The sequence below is a fragment of the Leptopilina boulardi genome, unplaced genomic scaffold (genome assembly GCF_019393585.1).
Source record: "Leptopilina boulardi isolate dan_hultmark-lab unplaced genomic scaffold, ZJU_Lbou_2.1 LbouV2_327, whole genome shotgun sequence".
Classification (NCBI taxonomy): Eukaryota; Metazoa; Arthropoda; class Insecta; order Hymenoptera; family Figitidae; genus Leptopilina; species Leptopilina boulardi.
In genome coordinates, this window is record NW_026137893.1 from 588,590 (window position 1) to 613,261 (window position 24,672).

At 32.2% G+C, this 24,672-nt stretch overlaps 2 protein-coding genes across 3 annotated transcripts in view; one reads left to right on the plus strand and one right to left on the minus strand.

Annotated features, from left to right (window-relative positions):
- LOC127284996 (deoxynucleoside kinase) overlaps nucleotides 1–24,672 on the minus strand; it is a 421,619-nt gene that overhangs the window by 390,939 nt on the left and 6,008 nt on the right. The window lies entirely within an intron of this gene.
- The window catches only part of LOC127284984 (protein patched), a 51,516-nt gene that overhangs the window by 19,273 nt on the left and 7,571 nt on the right, over nucleotides 1–24,672 (plus strand). For both annotated transcript variants that reach the window (XM_051310733.1, XM_051310734.1), the window contains exons 3-6: nucleotides 13,990–14,179; nucleotides 15,093–15,162; nucleotides 18,839–18,933; nucleotides 19,717–19,930. In XM_051310733.1, coding sequence (XP_051166690.1) covers nucleotides 13,990–14,179; nucleotides 15,093–15,162; nucleotides 18,839–18,933; nucleotides 19,717–19,930 — 569 coding nt within the window. The remainder of the gene's footprint in view (nucleotides 1–13,989; nucleotides 14,180–15,092; nucleotides 15,163–18,838; nucleotides 18,934–19,716; nucleotides 19,931–24,672) is intronic.

The following is a 24,672-nucleotide window of genomic DNA, read 5'->3' on the forward strand; positions in this document are numbered from 1 at the left end:
CTACTTGTTCTTCTTCTTTGTTGAATTCTCCAGAGGCTTCGAGACGTTTCTTCTTCTACTTCATTCTCTCTCTCTGTCTTGAAAAACATCTTGAAGTCCGGAGAAGCTTCTTTTGGTGAATAAACCGGTATATGATTATAACTAGGACATGTGTCTCGCGATTGAAATACATATACTAATTATATTCCTTGACATGATAGTTGACAATCATGTTTGTATAAAGAGAGATTATAATTTGTTCCAAAAACTATACGAGTCGAGGTGTATTTTGGCCTTTGATCTCATTTTGAAAGCATGTGGGTATAGTCTCTATTTATAACTTCTTCCTTAAATCTTATAATCCGAATATTTCTAAAGTAATAAGTATCTTAAATATCCACAAAGAAAAGAGAACCAGTAGAATATTGGATACCATCTACTTTTTTTGAGAAAATTGAGTATCATACTTTTTGGTATTTTTAACCTTTAAATAATGTTATTTATAGGTAATTACAATATTTAGAACATACATCTAAAACATTTGTAATACTGTAAGAAAATACTTGAAAACTACTTTTAGCTTTCCGTATATGAATTTTAGACGCCTTTAGGACATTTTTCAATAAATTTGGATGTCTTTTTGAAAGTCATTTACATGTTTTTTTTGGGGGATTTTATAGATGACTTTCGGAGTTCTTTTAGACGACTTTATGATGACTTTTAGATTTGTTTTGGACATCTTTTACAGATTATTTATAAGTCTTTTTGGATGTCTTTTAGACGACTATTACACAACTTTTAGATGAATTTGGGAGTTGTTTTATGCGTCTTTCAGATTACTTTTAGAGATTTTTTAGACGACTTTTGCAGCTTTTTTTAAAAGTCTTTTAGATAACTTTTGGAGATTTTTATAAACGTCTTTTAAATGTCTTTTAAGATGCCTTTTAAACGACTTTTAGATGACTTTTGTAGATCTTTTAGACGCCGTTTTGATGAATTTTGTAATTCTCTTAGACGTGGTTTATATATCTTTTTGGGTGTCTTTTTGGATGCATTTTATACGACTTTTAGATGACTTTTGGAGATCTTTTAGACGCCGTCTTGATGAATTTTGTAATTCTTTTAGACGTAGTTTATATGTCTTTTTGGATGCATTTTATACGACTTTTAGATGACTTTTAGAGTTTTTTTTAAACGTCTTTTAGATATCTTTTTAGATGCCTTTTAAACGACTTTTAGATGACTTTTGGAGATCTTTTACACGACTTTTAGAGGACTTTTGGAGTTCTTTTAGACGTCTTTTAGATGTCTTTTTTTGAAGCCATTTAAAGGATTTTTACACTCTAAATCTGAATCAGTGAAAATTTCACTGATCTCAATTCAGTGGACTAATCTTCTTTAATATATCAGTAAAATCCGCACTGATTGTCAATGAAATTCCACTGATTCAGATTTAGAGTGTAGATGACTTTTGGAGATCGTTTAGATGCCTTTAGATGACTTTTGGTTTTCTTTTAGACTCTTTTAGATGTCTTTTGAAGTTCTTTTAGACGACTTTTAGATGATTTTTGGAGATCTGTTAGACTACCATTTAGACGACTTTTGGAGTTCTTTTAGACGTCTTTTAGATGTCTTTTTGGATGCATTTTAGACGACTTTTAGACATCCTTTGGAGATCTTTTAGACGACATTTGGAGTTCTTTTAGGCGACTTTTAGAAGAATTTTAGGGATCTTTTATACATTTTTTTGTATGACATTTACACGTCTCATTCTCGAGGGTCCACTGAGTAAACTTCCCCTAATCATCTAAAAGCACCGATTCAACACATTTTCCAAAACGAATCCCAATTAGAATGATATATTTACAAGAAGCAAAAAACAAGAATCACATTCATATTTGAATAATGATAATTAAGAAAGAGATTAACATAGTCTCCTCTCTTTCTCTCTACACAAAAATATTCTTAGCATCGACAACTACCGATCGTTAGCCATCAGCGCAAACGAGATGATTAGTACGTAGACGATTAGTAATTGGGGATCGCGTCTTTGACCTATGGCGAGAGGTTGGTTAAGGAAACTGTGTCTGGACCTAATGGCGCCTGTCAGTCAACGAAACCGAAGGTACGAAGCTGTGCGTGCCTTCAAGATGTATTCCTGGTATAGTAGCCGAAGGAAAACACATTAAGAGAAAAAGAAAAAACAACGAAACGGAAAGCAAAGAGTGGGAGGACCAAGTAAAGGGAGAAGAGAGAGCGACACGACAAAAAGAGGATCATCACCCCCTTCCACTCTCTCTCTCTCTCTCTCTCTCTGCCCTCACTCTTTTATCCCCCCAGTACATTAGTTGCACGTTGGGTGGCCCTCTATATTTATCTGCGGCTCGATGTTAATTCAAAAGCTCGTTGCAACGTACGACCTATACGTAAACGTTTGCTATGTTACATTCACTTCGAGAAATACATATATACGTTCAGGAATTTGACCGTTAATATTTTGTTGGAATTTCTCCCTTTTTTCATATCTTGACAGAAAACTGCGCATCCTATCGGCGGGTTTTCCCTCCCTTATATCCTTTTATAGAAAATTAATAGATCGTAGCAGTTTGCGTATTACTTTTTGTATCTTTTAATGATTATAAAACAGATTTCACAGATAACTAATTGCCAGCGCACTGTTAATTTCTTAATATAAAATAGTAGTTATTTGTAAATTAAAATTATCCCCTAGATTCATAATTTTATAAATTTGGTTTTTTTTTTTGCGAATATTGTATAGAATATTTAGTTATCAAAGGATGAATGGGGTCTTTGTGAAGTAGCCGCGGCTATATCTGTGAACGTGAGAGACGATACTAATCGAAGTTGTGCGTGCCTAGATCGGCACCGGATATCCGTGAAGTGACTGCGCGCGAGGATGCGGGCTCCCTGTTCTCTCGGCAAAATTATTACACTGACTGTGTATGTATGTATGTATAATAAAGTTTTCGTGATCTCGAGATCGTCTCAAGACGGGTGCGGCTACCTCCATATATATACACTCATCTTCTTTATTTACTGACATTTCCGCCTGCACCATATTCATCCCTACTATCTTATACAGCCGGAGATTAACTTTCAGCTTATTGTAAAATCTTTTTTATTATACAATACATATTCGTACATTAATCAAGTTAATTAGAACTTATTGTCCTTTTATTTATTACAAAAAGAAAAAATATCCCTTAAATGTAGCGAAAAATTATCTTAACACCGAAAAAACGTAATTCTAAATAATATCTTCTTGGTGCCTGTAAAAAAATATTTCCCAATGCGAGATGCTTGATTTTTCCCCATATTTGATTATAAAAAGTCGACATTCGTAATGATCGAAATTTTAATAAGTCGACATACTAAATGATCAAAACTGCAGATGGTCCAAAAAGTCGATAATTTAAATGATCGAAAATTCAAATGGTAGCAACTTCAACTGGTGGGAATTTTATTTGGTGGAAATTTTAAAAGATCAAAATTTAAAATTGTCGACTATTTAGAATTTCGGCGTTTTAAAATTTCAATCATTAGAAATTTCTACCATTTGAATTCTCGGATTTGAAGTTTCTAGCGATTAAAATTTCGAACATTTATTTTAGCTTCGAGCATTTTAAATGTCGATCATTTAGTATATCGACCATTAGTTAAAATTTTCGTTTTAAAGAATTTTATTAGATAAAATTATTTTTTAGATGAATTTTTATTTTTCGAATTAAAATTTGACAGAATTTTTTTTTAAACAAATTTTTTACTTAACAGAATTCTTATGTATCGAATTTTTATTTGTACGAAATTGCAAATGGCAATTGTTTGTTCGGCCATTTGTAATTTCGGACCAAAAAAAATTCGGTGCCTAAAAATTCTGTTAATTAAAAATTGATTAAAAAAGAAATTCTCAAAAATGTTAATTCAAAAAATGAAAATTCGTCTAAAAAATAATTATATCTAATAAAATTGTTGAAAATTCTAACTAATGATTTTTATGGTATAATCATGCGTTCAATGAATTTTAATCATTTGGGAGTGTCGACTTTTTAGAATTTAGGGAAAAATCATACACCTTCCCAATGCATTGTATTCTTAAAGTTGTAATAAAATGCATGGTAAATATTCTTAAATGGGCTCTAAGAAAATATTCTTAAATTTAGAATTACGTTTTTACGGTGTATAAAATCGCATATTGTTTAAGTTAAAAACCATTTTTTAGCTTTGAGGTTATGTTAGGGCCTTCATCCTCTTTAAAATTAATAGATCATTCTCGTGTTTTTTTTACATATAAATTTTAAAATTTGACATTTTATATCGAAAGTATAAATTCTATAAGAAGCGAATTGTAATTTTAAAAAAAATATATATATATATATTATTTGTGTTCTTGTTTTTCCGCGTGAATCGTCTTTTTCGCGCAGAAGGGAGTGAGATAGCTCAATTTACAAAACACCGCTCACCAGATGTGAATGACACGCGGCGATATCTTTCTCCTTCCTGGACATCCGCATACAAGCCAAGGCCCGGCTTCTTGGAGTAATAAGAGAGAGAAAAAGAGAGAGAGAGAGCGAGAGAGACAACTAGTGGAGAGGGGGAAGAGTAAGAGTAGCCTCCGATCCCCTTTAGCTACACACAAGAATCGTCGGTCGACAATGTACAGGCCATTCCAAGAACAGAGGACCAACCTTTCCAGCAGGCGCAGCACGCGCTCTTTAGGCATTTCGATTATAAATGGAATTTCGTGAGTCCCAGCGATCCTCATTCTTGAAAAAATGAAAAAACTAAAAACAACGTTGAACGTAAACTTTAACAAAGTAGTGTAAAGCAACAAAAAAAAAAAAAATTTCGTATGGTTGTATTTTTCAAATACAATTTTTGAAATTTTATATAAAACCCGTTTTTGTTCACAGTTCGATTTATATTAATAATAATTAATTTTATTAAGTAATTCCAGCGATATTTACATAATTATTTGAATTCTAAAGGAAGGAAATTGTTTTTCTCAAGACACATATCTATCGTAGTTGTGTGGTTAACGTTCTACATTTGTGTACGTTGAACCCGGGTTCGATTCCCCATACTTTCAATTATTTTTCCATGTAATATTATATTATAAGTTAATTAAAAAAGAATATCAAATAAAATACAATAATAAAACGTAAAACTAAGAACTTAAAATCATTAAATTCTAATGTCAACAATTATTATTGCTTTCTATGAGGAGGTATGAAATTTGAATTTTTCTTTCAATTTTCTCGAATTATATATGTTTTTGGGGTCCCTAAATCCGAATCCAAGGTTCATTTAAACCCATCATTTCAGGATTCTGCCATAATCTCAAAAAATACATTAGAAACACATTTTTTTGAGGTTATGTCAGAATCCTGAACTAATGGGGTTAAATGGGCATCGGATTCGGATGCCCTAAAAAATATATACACAGATCAAAAAGAAAATTTTTTGCTGGCTGTGTAGCTCATATTAGATGTTTTTTTGAGTGTATGTCAAAATCCTGATCTGATAGAGTAAATAGGCTTCAGATTCTTTTTCAGCGACTACAAAAAACATATTACACTGAATTTAACTATTTTCTATGGACCTTAGCTGCAAACAAATTTTAGGTTATGTTTACTAGTTTTAAACGTTCATTTTTATTTACATAAAATCAAAATCAGTTTTTATTGAATATTTTAGATCTAATGAAGATTTTGAATATATAACATTAAGAGTTAATCATCTTTTTGTCTAAAAGAGAAACATAACCTAAAATTTGTTTGCAGCTAAGGTCCCTTTCACTGTGTGGAGCCGCACATATATTGTATAGGGTAAAAAAATGTTATCAAAAATAAAGAAAGGAATCCTCTCAAACGGAGAATATTTATTCTTTTTCACTGTGTTTTTGAGATAGAACGATAGTGATTTTCTCGACTCAGGGAAAAATGCCTCTCTCTCTCTCTCTCTCTCTTTCTTGCGCGCGGTTGAGAAAAGTAACATTTGAATTAGCCTGGTGCAGAGAAGGAAGATGTGATCGGGATGGAATGAAGAAAAAAAGAGAGAGAGAGAGAGAGAAAGGACGAAGGTACGATCGTGCACGAGGGCCGGCCGACTGCTTACATCTTCATTAAGCCCCCATGCCTCGGTGAACGAAAGAGAGAGAAAGAGAGAAAGATAGTGCGATTGTTGGAGAATGAGGGTAAATGGTGTTTGAAAACGAGTTGAAGTGAGACAGAACGAGAAGGTTGGTGAGAGGAGAAGAATAAAAGAGAGAGTGGGATGGAGGGGTGGGGGGAGTTAGTGAGAGAGAAAGAGAGAGAGAGAGAGAGAGAGAGAGAGAGAGAGAGAGAGAGAGAGAGAGAGAGAGAGAGAGAGAGAGAGAGAGAGGAAAAGACCCCAGCGGGGATAAGAGAGTCAGAAGACCGTCTTCGTCCAAAGACCCACCGGGAATCTGCTGTTGTTGCACCGACGGACGGACGGACGGACGGCCGCGCATAAACAGAGGATCTCATCTCCTGTTTACTTCGAACACAATTGTCAGAATTCACATATACATATAGGTTTGTTTTTCACTCTCTTTAAGGCCATTTTACGACTTCTTTAAGTATGCGTCTTGTTCTTCAAATGTCTCTGGAATGTCAAAATGCAAAAAGTACACAAAAAGTCCTTAACCAAAATGACTGAATAACAACTAATTTTTTGGCTTAAAATAAGTTTCAATACAATTTTTGGGCTTAAAATCATTCATTCTTGTCGGTGTTTATAGCAAAATCCAGCAAAAAAGCCTAAATCTAGACTTTCCGACAGTTTATAGGTTAAACCATAGAATTTATTTTCTCAATTTTTTTTCGTTGTCTAAACCTATAGTGAAATCTCTTTTTCCCCCAATTAAGAAGAAAAGGTGTTTTTTTTTTCGGTATTCATCTAGAAATGTTTTTGCCTTGTTTAAAGTGAGACATATTTATATGAGTACATGTGTTTGAGAAATTGTATTTTGTTGAAAATGAGGATCACTGGGATTGGATGGGGCTCGGTTCCGGTGAATGGTCTCGGTGGGTGGCCCGCTCAGCTCTGTGTGTGCGCGCCAGCCAAGCAACGGTGGGCCTGCTGCGTGCCTGAGCGCGCCTCAGCCAGGTCTCCGCCGAGATCTTGAGAAAAGACCAAGAAGAAGAAGAAGAGTCTTGGCTTGACTCTCTTTAAAAAGTCTTTTACACGATGATGATAATGATAATGATGATGATGATGATGATGATGATCGCAATACCGTGACACAGTCCGCAACCCAATGCTGAACGCGAACACCGTAAGGTCACCGGTGAATCAGCACCATCATCTTCCTCCCCTCTCCCCACAGACAATACTCTATTTTATAAAATATCACTCGGCCAGCTATAAATTTCATTGACCGAACCAAATAACTGCTACTCGTATATTCATTTTTCTTTTTATATTTTAAGTGTGTTATATTCTGAAAATTAAAATGTATTTTTGGTACTTGGTCTATATTCTAAATATGCTAAGAATATGTATATGCTAAATACTTAGAATATATTCGAATTTTAAGAATATTACATAATTAATTCAGTATTCAAAAACACTCTGCACATTGCAGGAATAGGTGACTTACTTGGTATACTGAAAAAACGTAACTCTAAATTTAAGTATATCTTCTTGGCGCCTATTTAAGGATACTTTATACTTAAAATTAAGTAAATTAAATTATTTGCACAGAATTGAATCACAAAGAAGATTATTTAAAGAGATGTTTCAGATTTTAAGAAATAGTAATTCAATTTATATAAAAAGTGACTTAACATCTTTAAATCAAATATCATTGATTGTTTTGTAATTAATAATATAATTGATGTTAATGCTGCTATTATTGATGTTTAATTATTATTATTGATATTGTTATTTTAATTTAATTTTAAATTACACGCATTAAAGTGATATAGTAGATCCCTCAGTTATCAACTTATGTGAACATTATACATTTTATATCATTAATCATATCCATAAATGATAAAGTAGGTTTTTAACTTTTTTATTTAAAATTATTAAACGAGAGTGGAAATCCATATTGGTGAGTTTGAAGTTCAGTATTTAAATATGATGAGGCCCGACGTTGACGGGCGAAAGCTCATTTAATTAAGAAATTTTAAAATAAAATGTGGATTTTGACCAAACACAACTAACATCTTGACTAAATTATGTAAATATATGTATTTTATTTTGTCATGTAGAATAATATCTTAATTTAAGAAGTGTTTCTTTTTTTAAGAATATTATATTCTAATTGTAAGTATAAAATGCATGGTAAATATTCTTAAATAGCCAAGAAGATATTCTTAAATTTAGAATATAATTTTTTTTATAATCTAGAAAAATGAAATTCCGAACAGAATTTGCTTTGTCGCTTATATACCCAACTTAAAATGAGTTACAACAAAAATGAGTTCAAGTTTCTTCTGTGTACTATGTTGTACTATTTGGAGATTAATATATTTAACTTGTATAATAATATTGAGGAATACAGTATTGATGGAATTTTTCAATATTTACTTGAGCTAATATTTGATCCTATATATATATATTATAGAATACAAATAACTTCCGAAAATTTTCACACTTGTGTATGATACTCTGTAAACAGAAGAAGGGATTAGAAACTTAATGTTTGTCTTTAGGGTTCTATAGATTTTACAGGTCAAGTGTACATATAAGAAACAATTTTTATTGGTTTAACAGAAATGTAACGGTTATGTATATTGTATGTACATGTATAACATTACATATATAATAGAAAAAGAGAAAGAAAGATTTAAGTGGAATAAGAGCCATGATTGTGTGTCTGTGTGTTTGCTTAAAGTTTTCAGAGAAGAAAACGATATAGAAGACAGGTGCATATTGAGAATTTATAGATTTTAGATCTACTGCAAATATTACATCGTTCTTTACATTTGCTAAAAAGGAATTGAGAAGAATCGTATTATATAGCAGGTAGAATTAAAACCTACTCTCTAAATCTGAATTAGTAAAAATTTTAAGTAATTTGAATTACTGAGTCACCTTTAGTTTTTCGTTTTTGAATTAGTCAAATTTAAGTAATTAATATTGAAAAATGTTTTTATTATCAAATTAGTAAAATTTAACTAATTGAAAGGCAAAAAATGAGTCACTAATTCAAATTACTTAAAATTTTTACTAATTTAAATTTAGAGATTAATTTCATCTATTTTAAATAATGCGTATTCCGATAACTTTTTTGAAGGATATACAAAAGACGAAAAAAAAAACTATTTAAACCACATTATAATTTTGCTCTCATATTCAAAAAATTTCATTGCGAATCAATCATACATAATGATTAAAGAAGGATAGATAATTATATATTAAGAAATCTTATTTCCGTTCTTGATGTGAAAACTTCCTTTTTCTAAAAAAAAAAAGGAACCTATACAGGAAGAGAACATATTGAAAGCAAAAACCACACACATGTCATTTAAGACCCATTTTCCATGAAGAGATTGATTTCTCTCGTTCTTTGACATTTCTATTTTTGTCAAAAATTAATGCCTCCATCTTATAATACAAACAGGAAAAAGGAACTTCTTCTTTGTAAAAGCTGCTCATTTTCTTCCTGCCCACAGAAATAAAATACATGAAAGAAAGTCATCAGTATATAAGAATTTTTTGCTTTTAGTTTTCTTTTCTTTAAACGTTGTAAATTTGTCTGACCATGTACAAACTTGTTTCACTGCATAAAATATTTTCTCTCTCTTCTATATATATATATATCCGAAGCGCCGCTCGCAATTTGGAAGTTCCCTTTAATTAGAAACTATACGCGCTGCCAATTAGACCTCAACAGTTATTGATCACTATATATATGAGAGAGAGAGAGAGAGAAGTTTAGGCGCACTGCCCAAGGAAAACATATTCCGAAAATATATTTCCCCCTCCCTTTCTTTTTTGCTTCTTGTTTTTGTTCCTTTCTAGAAATTATTTTCTGGTATAATGTATTCCTTGGAACATCCTACTTTTTAAGTGTTGGCTTTAAGTTTGAGTAATTTTCGTTTTTTCTTTCTAGAACATTATAATTTTGCTGAAAGCGAATCTGAAGTCAAATTAACCCCATCACGTGAGGTATTTGTCGTAACCTCTAAAAACCTGAAAATTCGTCTTCAAAATTTTGAAATAAAAATAATTCTGATTTATAAGTCTTAGCATGTCTACACTGTAAAAAAAAGGAGTTGAATTTCAACTTCCTAGAGGATGCTATAAAAGTCCCACTCATTGGGGAGTTAAAGCAAAGTGAGTTCAACTTTAACTCCTTACACGAGTTGGAGAATATGATCCTCCACAATGAAATAACTCAAAAGGGAGTTGATAGTAAACTCCCTTCCACTCTTGGTTAACTCCTTTTTCGAGTTGATTTTTAACTCGAAAAATCGAACTCCCAACTCCTAGTGCTGTTATAACTCCCTAAATTTTTTACATTGTATTTTGTGTTTTTGGGGTTGCTATAGTCAAATCTAAAATCTATTTAACCCCATTACATCGGGCTTTTGACATAACCTCGAATAATCCCATAACTTGTTTTTTTAATGTTTTTTTTATGTTGATGTCAAAAGCCTGACGTGATGAGGTTTAATAGACTTCAGATTTGGCTTAAGCGACCACAAAAACATAAAGTAGACATGATGAGACTTATAAATCAGATTTTTTTTCACGGAGAAAAAGGGAAAAACGAATAAAGTAACTTTTAGTACTTTAAAAGTAAAACCTCAACTATCCGCAGTTTATGTCAATTTTTACTTCCAGAAACAGTAAAATTTATTATTTCAAGAATAATTTTTACTATTTCTGGAGTAAAAATTGCCAGAAATACGCAGAAACTGCGGACAGTTAAGGTTTTACTTTTAAATTATAGTAAAAGTTACTTTATTCGTTTTTCCACTTTTCTCCGTGTTGATTTCAAAATTTTGGGATTATTTGAGTTTTTTTTCAAAATCCTAACGTAATGGGGTTAAATAGACTTCAGACCAAGTATATATTCTAAATTTTAGAATTTTCTTCTTTCGGTGTTTAAATAATTTTGCTGTCTTCTTTAAAATTTAGTGCCCCGAAGAGAGTCAGCACTGCCCCATAAGTCAGATTTTACTTTAGAGGACGAATTTTTTTCTTTTAGTAATAAACGCGTAATAAAAAGTTGTTTTTGGGTTGTGGGATGAAGAAAGGAGGGAATATTTTTTTAGTGGGCAAAAAAACATCTTGCAAGTGTTATTGAAGGGATGGTAAAAAAAAAAATGGAAAAAATCGTGTTTGAAGAGAATAAGGGACGCTAGAGGATAAACTTGACGAAACAATGGAGCCAATGCAGTATAGGACCGCCTGTGCTGAATGGCGAGGCACCCGACAGAGAGGCCGCCGTTCAGCGTGGCCCTGGAGCAATAGAGACGGAACCAGTCTTACGGGCAATTACGGTAGCCGGAAGGGTATACAGAAAAGGATACACGGGATCTCTCTTACGCCACTCGCGAGGGACAGGGACGAAGAAATAATTACAGAGACGCCCCGGCGATAAATCAAGAGAGATCTCTTTCTTTCTCTCTCACTCAGTCTTTTCGTCCCTCTCCACCTATAGCCAATTCTCTCTTTCTCTTTTTTTTTTAGTTTCCCTCCCTCTGTATGGACCATTTTCTATTTTTTTTTCTCTTCTAATATGTGACGATCCAAGAAAAAAGGGACCTTATGGTAAAAAAAATTTTTTTAGGTTATGTTTGTAATTTTTTTAAGTGAAAATAGATTTTTAAATTTTTATTAAATTCGAAAAATTCAATAAATTTTTAACTTTATCTAATTAGAAACTCTTTATCAAAAAACATAATCTAAAATTTAAGGTCCCTCTTCTCGTATGGAGCGTATTCTATTTCTTATCTCTCTGGGGTAAATATACGGAGTAAAAGCCCAAAACCGATTTTGAAATTAGAAGAAAATTTATTTTCTTCTGTAAAAAAAAATTCTATTGACAATTGATATCCTAATAAAAATAGAAACTAAAAAAAAAATTGAAAAAAAATGATAGTGTGAAAAAGAAACAATTTTAAAAGGAGAAAAATTAGTCAAATTTAAAAATAGATACGTTAAAAATACAATAATATAATAAAGTTGAGAGATGAAGGGAGAGAAGGAAATTCCTCGACGACCCCCCAGGTTTTTGGTGAACTGATGACCCCGAGACTTTTGAAACGTTTTTTTTTTTTCTTTGGAAAATTTTTGATGTTTATATCTTGGCTTTTTTTCACTATAATAAGGCTTCTCTTGTTTTGTGACCCCCTGATGAGATTTTCAGATTTTATATCTATATATAAATGAAGAATGTCGTTTACATGCTATGGACAACGTTTTTGGCAAGAAAAACTGTTCGAAAGATTTTCTTTTCTCCCCCTCCCCCCCCTCTCTCTCTCTCTCTTCTCGAAGAACCTTTTGAATCCTGCTGAGAGAGTGACATCCTAGCATGCAGAAGTTGAATATTTTCGAAAGATGGACTACCCAGAGATTTCGACCTTCACTCTCTCTCTCTCTCGCTCTCTGCATCCACTATGTTCGCGCTGTAGAAATCTGAGCACACAGCTTCTTCACCTTCTGGCGGACGGTCCTTTTGTCAAATTCCCGGGGGGGTTGAGAGAGGGGGAGTTTTAAATTTTACGAGAACTTTTCAACATTTTTCCTTTTGACATTCAATGTGAAAGAGCGCGAGAGAGAATTGGATATATTTGTCAGAAATTATTCACGGTGTGTGGCTTTATTTATATATTATATTCAAATAACTTTATTTTACAAAAATTCGTACACAATATTACATTTTTTCAAAAAATAATGCAAATCAAATAAAAAGTTTTAAAAAATAGATAAATAGACAGTAATTTTTTTTCTAAACAATAGTTAAGATTTAATAACAAAAAAAAGTAAATTTTTTATTCAAAATTAAAAAAAAATTAATGATCTATGAATATTTTTGTATGTATATTTGTAATTATCTATATAATATTTTTATTTGAAAGAGAGCGGGTTGAGAACCATTGGGGGGAACCGCGCAACGCCGGTGGTCCCGAGAGCCCCGCCGTAGCGAAACGAGCAAATACGCCGTCGGCATTTTTGACAGTGAAATCCAACTAGGTGGAGTTTCAACCTTCGATTGTACTCACAATCAGCTGTAACTTGCGCACATTATATATATATATATATATATATATATATATCCAACTTTGCCTTGGAATTACTGCACTTCCGATTTTTTTTTCACCCTCCCCTCTCTTACCCCGATTCATTCAATCATAAGCATGTTAAGAAAAAAAAAAAAGTAAATAAATTTAAAAAAATATAAATTATAAATAAAAAAAAAGAATTTTATTGAAATAATTTTAATTAAATTTATTTACAAATGAATTATAAATTTTTATTTACGTTTAGATAATACTTTTATTTAAAAACTTTTACAAATTTTTCATAAAAATTATTATCCCTACTTTTATTACTATTCTTCTGTATATTATTATTATTAATATTATTATTATTTTGATAATTATTATGAATACTATATTATTATTATTATTATTATTATACGATAATGGTATATATTTTAAATGTTAAACACATTATAAAAATATCTGCCGCTACCGGGGATCGAGCACTCAACCTAACGTTCTAAAGTCCTACCCACTAACCACTAAGCAACACAGAAGTTCCTACATTCTTTCAAAACTATCTATTCGTATCAGATGCAATGCATATATTTATTTGATTTAAAAAATACAAAACAGATTATAATTTTGGCAAGAGTTAAAAAACTATTCTATTTATTTGAACTAAATAAATATTTCAATACACATAAATGATTTGAGAAAAATATAAATATATATTTATTTAGATTGTCGATGAAAAAAAGGGAAAAAAATTATTTTTTTTCTTATCTATTTATTCTGTTTTCAGAGGGTGGAAGATTGGAGAAGGAAATGTTGTATGCGGCCGAAACTCTCGGAGAAGCGACAACATCGACACAACAGCTGGTTATTCAAACGCCCCGGGTGCCAGGGGCAAATGTTTTACAACCTGCGGCCCTGTTAGAACACTTAGAGGTGCTCAAAGTGGCGACACAAGTCACAGTCGACTTATACGAAATGTAAGTTGAGAAAAAATTTTTAACTCTAAACAACAATTTTTGCTCTTTCTCGATTAAATTAATTAATTATATTATTTATATTAATAAATGTGACGCGCCATGATAAAATGTACCAAAATTTTTAGGTTATGTTTGTGATTTTCAAATGAAAATACACAAAGGGTATTTTTTTTATTTTAATTGTTATTATTACCGCACTTTACCTCTTGTAAAAAATTTAGTAACTTTCAATTTCAAACAATAAAATCACTAAATTTTTACTAGAGCAGAGTGCGGTAGTTGACGAGAATTATGACAAATGGCGAATGTGGAGAATGGAAACCAACGTTGACATAATTCTCGTCAACTACCGCACCCTGCCATAATGAAAATTTAGTGACTATTGTTAAAATTAAAAGTTAACAAATTGTCACTAGAGCAGGGTACGGTAGTTAATGAAAATTATGACAAAAAGCGAGTGGGGACAATGGATACCAACTTCTGCTGTAAATTTCTAAAGCCCTAAGCTTTATGTTCTGAATTGTGCTTACGGTTGGATTCCATTGTCCCCACTCGCCATTTGTCATAATTATCGTCAACTACCGCACCCTGCTCTAGTGAAAATTTAGTAATTTTATTATTAAAATTAAAAGTTACTAAATTTTTACTAGAGCAGGGTGTGGTAGTTGACGAGAATTATGACAAATAGCGAGTGGGGACAATGGAAACCAACCCTTAGGACTTCAATTCCCATCAACACAGGGTTGGGTTGTCATTTAACATCTGTATTTTTCTACTGATATTTTCTCCCACTCATTCAAACTGTCAACTATGTGAAAAATTTCCCCTCCTAATTAAAAAATCGAATTATTTAATTATTAACTATTTAAAAAAAATTACAGAAGGTATTAAAAATATTTTTTTTTCTTTACAGAACGTGGAGGCTGACTGACTTTTGTTACGCCCCAAGTATACCAAGCTTTGAAGAACATTTCGTCGACGAGGTAAATTTTTCTACTACTGTTTTTTTTGCTTTATCTAATTTGATTATAAAAAATAAGTACTAAAAAAATTAAAAATAATTTTTTTTTTTTGTTTTAAAACAGTCAAGTCTTCTTTCTACTTGTCAATCAATATATATATTGTAAAATTGATTGTCTTGGAAGAAGTAAATTGTTTCCTCATTTCCCCTCCCCCTTCACCCTATCGTTCACCGTCTTCTTTGGTGTGCCTACTATCGATAAATCGTTGTATCGGTCGAAAGCACGACAAAATGGTCAATACATATATCGATTCCTGAGGTCTTTGAGAGCGGGTCCCTTTGGATCTTTGGAGCGTCCGAAGGGCGCCTTGGTTGGTAATGCCCTTGAATTCGTCGAACCCAGGTATCCGCTCGCGCGCGCGCGCACGTTTCATGCGGAATGATAGATGGAGTCCCGGGAGGCAGTGCAGCCAACCGTATCACGTGGGCGCGCTACACACAAGTTACATTCATGCACATTCGTCTCTACACAACTTCCCCCCACCCTTTCCCTACTACTTTTTCAATTTATTTATTATTATTTCTATTATTCCTATTATCATTATTAATATTTATTATTATTATTATTACATCCAACTGCATATATGCTGTCATTTCCGGTCTGACAGCATTTTGAAAATTCGTGACACTTCTATAATCATTTTATTAGTTCGTGGCGTATAGTTTAAAGATTGGTTTCCATTCTTGCCATTTGTCATAATTTTCGTCAACCACCGCACCCTGCTGTAGTTAAATTTTAGTGACATTCTTGTTAAAATTAAAAGTTACTAAATTTTTACTAGAGCAGGATGCGGTAGTTGACGAAAATTATGACAAATAGTGAGTGGAAAATGGAAACCAACGGAAAGCAGAATTAATTGACGTATACGGGAACAGAAGACTGGAAAATGAGATAGAAAAAGACAGAAACTATGTCTGTTCTTTTCTATCGCTTGCCCTGTTTCCATATGCCAATGTTCCTATTTGCAATTTTTTCACAATTCTTGTTCAACTACCGCACCCTGCTCTAGTGAAAATTAAATGACTTTCTAGTTAAAATTTAAAATTACTTTAGTCACAAAATTGTCACTAGAGCAGGGTGCGGTAGTTGATAGAGATTTATGATAAATGGGAACATTGTTTAGTGGGGACATTAGCATCGGAAGGTTGCCATTTGTCATAATTCTCGTCAACTACCGCACTCTGTTCTAGTGAAAATTTACTGACTTTATATAGTAACTTTAATTTTAATTAAAAAATTACTAAATTTTCACTAGAGCAGGGTGCAGTAGTTGACGAGAATTATGACAAATGTCGAGTGGGGACAATGGACGTGTGCGCTGCAAAAAAAGAAGGGGGAAATAGAAGAAAGCATTGGGCCCTATTTTTTTTATATTGAGTAGTGGGGGAGGACGTGTGTTGCTCAACTAAATAAGTGAGTAGGCAATTAGTTCTGGATAATTGAGGGTTGCTTCGCATCATGGTCGCGTTTTGCCCCGTGTCATGTGTGGTCCCGTCATTATACGCAAATTGTGAACGTTAGTAAATATACCTGGGGCCCCTCGTGTTTCAAACGATCGGCCAGGAGCGACGCTTAATCTGCTACTTCCGGTTTCCCGTGACGCGATGCAACCAAGTCTTATATAGATTAGTCTCTCTTAATACCCCCCCCCGCTTCTCTTCCTCTCTCTCTCTTTCTCTCACTTTTTTACATTCACTTTTTTCTAGAGTCAATTTTTATAAAATATATAAATATGATAATAAATATTTAAAATTTTTAATATATCGAAAACGAGACAATCGACAATTTCAAATGATATTTATATGGTTGGTTTCCATTGTTCCCACTCGCCATTTGTCATAAATTTCGTCAACTACCGCACCCTGCTCTAGTGAAAATTTAGTGACTTTAAAGTTAAAATTAAAAGTTAATAATTTTCCTCTAGAGCAGGGTGCAATAGGTGATGAGAATTATGACAAATGGCGAGTGGGGACAATGGAAACCAACCATATATTGAAAACTTCCCAAATGTGACACTGGACAAATTCCCCCACTAACAGCTAAAATTTGTTAAGGCTTGTTCTACAATACTTTTATTATATCAGTAATTTTGAAAATTCATCAGAAAAGAAAAAATTACGTAAGTTACGAAACGACGATAAATAACAAATTTGTCAAATGACATAATATATTTAGGAAATTGGTGATGGGGGCATCAGTCCAGTGGCGCATTTAAGTATAGTTTCCATTGATATAAATATATTTATTGATCAAAATATATATTTTTAATTTAAAAATTAGGTAAATAAATTTAAAATGAAAATAAAAAAAAAGTTGATTAAAAATATTTCTAAAAATAATTGAAATTTTCAGAGTATTAGTTAAAAATCTTTTTTGTAAATAATAATAAATAAAGAATTTTAAATTAAATTTTTTTTGTAAAATTAATTTTCGAAGAATTTATTCAAAAACTCGGAAAAATTGAAAGTGGGAGAAACACCTTTGCCCGATTTTAAAATTGTCATCACTATTTGATATGTTCATTATAAAAATAAAGAAGAAAAAAAAAACCTCAGATATTTAACGATGAAAACGAAAATTTCGGCAGTTATCATTAATTTTTATGGAAACCAATATTTCATATCCGAAGGGGATTAAAGTAATATGCAAATCGAAATGATATTGAGTGGATCGTTATGTCTGAAAGTCTCTTATGTTTTTTTTTCTCTCTCTCTCCCTCTCTCTCTTTCAATTCCTGATATGTATTTATATAATTTTTTTTTCGTTTTTTTGGTTGAAAAATGATTCCTAGAGGCTAGAAATTGTTATTTGGGCGTGTCGTAAGAAGTGGAGTTATCGTTTGAAATAAGACGGAATGCGAGAGGCGCCCTATTCCCCATTCCAAGAACGCGCAGGTGGTCCCCCCATCCTGGGCCTGTCGTGACCAGAAAACCCGAAACGACTTTATAGCCCAGCCCTGCGAGAAAAGAGAAGAGATATCCTTTTTTCTCTCTCTCTCTCTCTCTCTCTCTTGGGCTGCCACGCGCTTCCGAAATGGCTCTGACGGGGCCTGCTTTTTCAAATTTATGCAACTCAACGCATCGAAACAGTCCTTTTATGGACCTTATAAAAGAATGGAGTCGAGAGTAAATTTAAGATCCACATTAACATGAAAAATCGCTTTCAAGTCGATGAGTAAATACGTCCTTTATATTTTTTTTTCTTTTTTTTTTCATTAAACTAGTAAAAGAACCAATTTATTGCCGTTTTATTTAACGCTTGTAAAATTATTATTGTTTCCTGAAAACTTAGACGCTGTTAAAAAAAAATGAAGAGTAAAAATTTATTTTACAAAATGAGGAACATTTTTATTATACGGTCATTCGAGATATTAGTATCAAATTTATACCTAAGAATCACATTCTTTTCTCTCTTTTGTAAAGACTTTTTTAAAATTTTTTTCAACGATTTAAAATTGTACTCTCTAATTTTGAATTACGCATAGTGAGAATTCGTTCACTAATTTCTATAAAATGATGAAAAAAATTTTATTTTATTAATAATACTGACAATAATAATTATAATATTAATAATAATAATAATTGTACCAAATGTTATTAGAGAAAAAAGTTTTTAAACAATTTTCCTTTTGTTACAGATTTTCGATCGAATTGTACCCTGTTCGATAATTACACCTCTTGACTGTTTTTGGGAAGGAAGCAAACTTTTGGGACCTACTCATCCAGTTACAATGTAATTATTTATTTATTAAAAATATACGGGCAAAAAGAAATTGTTTAGTTAATTATTAATTTAATAAAAATTAAAAGTATGTAATAAAAGAAAATATTTTCATAATAAAGTAAGTAAATTTTAATTATAAACTATTTTCTGAATCAAGCGGTTTTCGGTTAGGACGTTACTGATTTCCAATGAACAATTAGATTAACTTTTTATTATCAAAAACTATTATTATACTTTGATGAATTTGGATTAATTAAATCAAGTTTTGTTTCGATATCTTAAAGAAAACGATAAAAGTGCATCGCACTCAAGGCCAATGCAGAATAGAAACGTAACCGAAATCGTAACTGGAATAATAAGTTAGAAAAGGACAAACATATACGTCTATCCTTCTCTAACTCATTCTTCCGGTTGCGTTTGCGATTACGATTCCGGTTACGTTTCTATAGGCCTGAGCAGAATAGAACGGTAACCGGAATCGCAAACGCAACCGGAAGAATGAGTTAGAAAAGGAGAGACAAATTTGTTTGTCCTTCTCTAACTCATTATTCTGCGTTGGCCTTATTCTGTTCGAGCCTTCACATGAACAAAGAAAAAGTAGTAGTAATGAGAACTCCAACTCTAACAAAACTGACTTCGCTCAATTTTGCTTTCAGATGGCGCCACTAAACGCCCGCGTAAATTTAAAATTAACTTTAGCCTCTAAGAAAAATTATAATGACATAAAAAAAAATTATGATTACAATAATCCAACGGTTTTTTTTCTCTATAAAAATATATTTTTTATTTCAGAGGATTTCCAACGACAAATGTTCTTAAATGGACACACTTGAATCCAACACGTCTGCTCAAGGAGATCAAAAAAATGAATGTAGTTTTCGATTTCGATACATTGGAAATCTATATGAAGAGGGCGGGCATCACGTATGGATATCAAGAGAAACCATGTTTGAATCCAGAGGACAGCGATTGTCCTCATTCGGCGCCAAATAAACAAACAAAATTGGTATGTAAAAATTTAAAAAAAAAAAACTTTTAAACTTGATATGTGACACTCCACGAGAAAAGGGATCGTGGAAGCAAACAAGTTGCCATTTTTCACAATTCTCGTTAACTATCTCACCCTTCTCTATAGTAAAAATTTAGTGACTTTATAGTAACTTTCTTAGTAACTATAAAGTCACTAAATTTTCACTAGAGCCGGATGCGGTAGTTAACGAGAATTATGACAAATGTTTTACATAACATTAAAATGAAAAAACAAACTTCCAAATCGTACGAAAAATAAGAAAATTACAAGATACCATGAATTAACCTAAAAGTTTTTTTTGGCTTTAAAACCGGATTTTGAAAGTGTATTAGAATTATATGAAATACAATAATTCTTTTTAGATTATTTCCATGGTCTACAATTCTTATCTTAAAATGTGATTTATGGATTCCTGAGGTTAAAAAACAAAGATAATATAAAAAAACCGAAAAATTTTGGTAATAACAATTATTAAAGATTTCTTTTTTCACCAGAACGAGTATTAAAAAAAGAAAAAAAAATGATGTGGTTTTTATTACAACGCATTTTAAGACTCGGAAATCATAAAGCGACCATTTATCGAGGGACTACTGTAAAATTTCCACCTCTCATGGAGGATGATAATCTGGGAATACAATCAAAAGGCTCCCAATCGACGATTATTTTTGAATGCCAAGTGACCACTTGGAATTCTGCGGATGCAATCGATGCGCCTTGCGTGCGCGAGTAGTTCTCGCTTAGCGCTTCGAGCGCTTTGATGTTTCTCTTTTCTGTCCCGTTCTCTCTCTCTCTCTTTCTTTCTTTCTCTTTCTCCTTCTTAACTCATCGCAAGGGAAGAAGCGAGTAATGAATATTTAATTAAGCCTTCACGAAAAAATAGTCCCAAGAACGATGGCAATCGAGATTCGGAAATAATCTGCGAATCCACCGATTTTAAAAGTCGTGAGTCGACTGTTAAAATAATTCAATTTTAACGCAATTATTATCTATTTTTCATTGAGAGACAAAAATACCTAAAATTATTTTATTTTTTTTGACTATTCGTCGATAATTAAGAAATTTTTATAACACGACTGCTGGTAAATTCATAAAAAATTTTGCTCAATTAAATTTATATATTTCAAAAATATATTCTAGGAGTTAAAAAAATAATTTTATTACAATTTAGAGACATTTTTTTTTGTAAAAAAATAAATTAAAATCGAGCCGAGAAAGTAAAAATACGAAAATTGAAAAGAGAGAAATAATGAAAATACAATTGGAATGAATATAAAATACTTAAATGAAGAGATTAACCGGTTGAAAATTGGGTTGAGTATTTGTTATTAATCCTGTTTTGGTTTTTGGATTTCTTCTTTTTTCTTTCTCTGTTGCGCTCATATTGTATTTAATGTAGCCGTCTGGGAACGCAACCCCCAGGCGAATTTGGCGTATGAGTATGCGAGTCGCGTGGGTCGACAGTTGAGCATTAAAATAATAAAATCGAGAGATGTGCGTCATTATTGCGCTACGCCGGTGGTCGGGTGCGCACACCGCCAGCATATTACGCACCCGTCATTTCACTTGCATTAACATATATACAAACACATACCTGTAATTTTAAACTTTTCAAATACTTCTCTCATGTCATTACTCCGATATATTCCTATATATATATTTTCAAGTTGAACGAAACCAAAGTCAAATGGCACCTCATACACGCAATAACAAATATGTTCTTTTTAGTTTCAGTCATATTCAAATTACAAACACTATATTTTTGTGAGAAATCAAATCTTAATTCTTTACTTTGACAATATCTTGCAATTTCGACCAATTTGAACCTATTTTGACCTTAGGTTGAATCTATTTTTTATTCCACCTTCAACCATGTAACTTTTTTTTGACCCAAAGTTAAACTGATTTTGAACCTAATTTAAAAGTTTTTTCAAAGCATCTTGTATTTATTTATACCTACTTTGACCCTTCCTTAAATCTACCTAAATTCCTCCTTTAACCTATTTTATTTTCATCTTTATAGACAAACCAACCTTGAACAAATTTTTACCATACCTTAAAGCCAACTTTCCACCACTTTAAACTTACCTTAAACCTACTTTCACTCTTCCTTAAACCATAACTAAAAAATAGGAAATACCTAAAACCTACTTTGCCCAACATTAAACGAACTTTGGTCCTACTTTTGACCTACTTTAACTTTTGATCCAACATTGAACCTATTTTTATCCAATTATGAGTATAATTTAATCCTACCTTGAACTTATTTTCTGCCTACCTTGAACCTCTTTAAACCACCTTTAACCTACTTTTCCCCTACTTTCAATCTACCTTGACCCTGTCTTGAGATCCTACTTTGGACCTTAAAAATCAAAAACAGAAACAAAATCACACTCTAAATCTAAATTAGTGAAATTTTCACTGATTCAGATTTAAAGTACAGAACGAGAAGCAGAAGCACAATTAGAATCAGAATCAAAATCAGAACGAGAAATAGAATCAGAATCTGAGCCAGAAACAGAATTAAAATCAGAATCAGCGACACTGGTTTGTGTTTAGCTGGATCATTAGTTGTGTACACCTGTCTTTGGTATATACCAAGTATATCTATATATATGTACCACTAAGAGCCACTGTTTTTCTATAAGTATTTGTGCTCGCGAATGAAGTTATCAAAAGGAAACAGCTGCAACCCTTTTTGCCTACAGGGTAGTTCATCTTTCTCTCTGTCTTTCTGCCACATCTTTGTTTTTTCTTCTTTCTATTTTTTTTTTTTTTTATGTGTTTGCTTCAGGGCGACTCTTAAGTCTTCCCTTCCCCTCCTAACTCATTTTCCCCTCCAATGAGAAGAATTCTTCAATCGCGTAATCCAAGCGCCTTATAATAAACTTAACCGAGTCCTTAATTATCCGGCTGATCAATTAAAAACTAGTTTCGGTAGCTGTAAAACTCTACTCGATGTTCGCCTGTCAAGTCGGCATCTCTTTATTCCAATGCGTCTCATTAGCCATTCCACATGTCGTCAAGGGGAAGAGGTTATCACAAATTTTCAAAAGTCAATCTTAACATTTGGCTACCGCTTCTATATGACTATATTAAAATTGACTCCGAGAATTATTATACGCGGTATTCTTTTATTCTTTTCTTTCTGTTCAATGACTGGCATTTTGTTCTACTTTCAATTATAAAGATCAATAATTGTTTTTCAGGTTTGTTTTTTTTTTAATATTATTTTCGTTGTTAAAATGTTTCTGCAGATTGTAAATTAGGTTGTATCAATAAATCTTAAACACTATTTTTATGATTCATCAGACAGAAATGGATTATATTAGCCAATTTTGCTTCTTAAAAAGCAAATCACATTGAGTTTATTTTTGTCACATGGCTGTGTGTGTGTGTGTATTTAGACAATAAACGTATAGTATTCTACACTCGTCCATTGATGATAGAGAGAGGGATCAGTAGACATCAAAACTATAGCTATAAAACACGTTTTTCATTATACGAGACAATCGTCATTATAATATATGTACAATGAAACATTCTCCTCGGTTACGTGCCCTACAATTACACACGTGTGGTCATTCACTTTTGCATCTAATCCATCCTTCCTTTTGTATATAATAAATACTATATAGCATTTCATCATTATACAGTTTTGATATATATCCTCGTCACATTAATAATTGTCATTCTTTTTTTTGATCTTAATGACCCACTTTTCAAAATCCGATGACTCATATAAAGTCGAAAATGTTGTCTAAAATCCCTCAAGAGATTTCTTTTTTTTTATGAGAAAAGGAAAATATTTAATTTTAGCCAAGTATTCAATTTTACTTAATTCAAATAAATTAACAATGCACTATATTTTTCACCCGCTAGTTTGCTGTAAATATTTTGAAAGGAAACAAAAAATTAGTTTGTGTATCTAAAAGGTATTCTTGGAGATTTTTTTTTGGGATGCATAAGCACGTTGGGTGGGCTCAGGTCGGTGTTTTCAGTCTTCTCTTTGGCATGCGGGTGTCACCCCGCGCAAGAGAATCTTTCCATTGTAATCGAGATTGAAGAGAAAAGGGATCCAGGATCCAAACCGTTGTCGTCTCTCGCCATATGTAAACATATTCGTCTCAAGTCGCACATTCCAAGCTGTCACCTAGCGTCAAAAATCTTATTTCATTTCATTCTATTCATCAGGTGAATTTAAAGAAACTTTGTCTTTTAATTTGTTGACAATTGTTATTATTATTATTATTTTATGATTCTCAAGAAAAAGAAAATAGCAGTGATATTTTTTTCCTGAAAATTAGTAGCCAGGGGTTTTCTGGATCGCTGACTACGAATTCGATGTTAGTTTTTCAAAATTCAAAATGGCGGACTTTTTTCAAAAATTGTTCGGATTCGCTTGAAACTCTCTACACGGAGGTTTTCGGGGTCACTGATTACGAATTCGACGTTAGTTTTTCAAAATTCAAATGTTAGATACAGTATGGAGGACGTTTTTTTTAAATCTAAAGTCAGATTCTTAAAATTTTGAAAAATTGAAAATGCCTGATCAGTCACCCCAAAAACTTAAAAATACCCATTTGCACGAAAATACAATATTTTTTTAAAGAAACCAATACTTTTGTCATAATTTATCCGCCATATTGGATCCGCTAATTTGAATTTTGGAATTCTGACTTCGGATTCGTAATCAGCGACCCTAAAAACCCATGAGTACT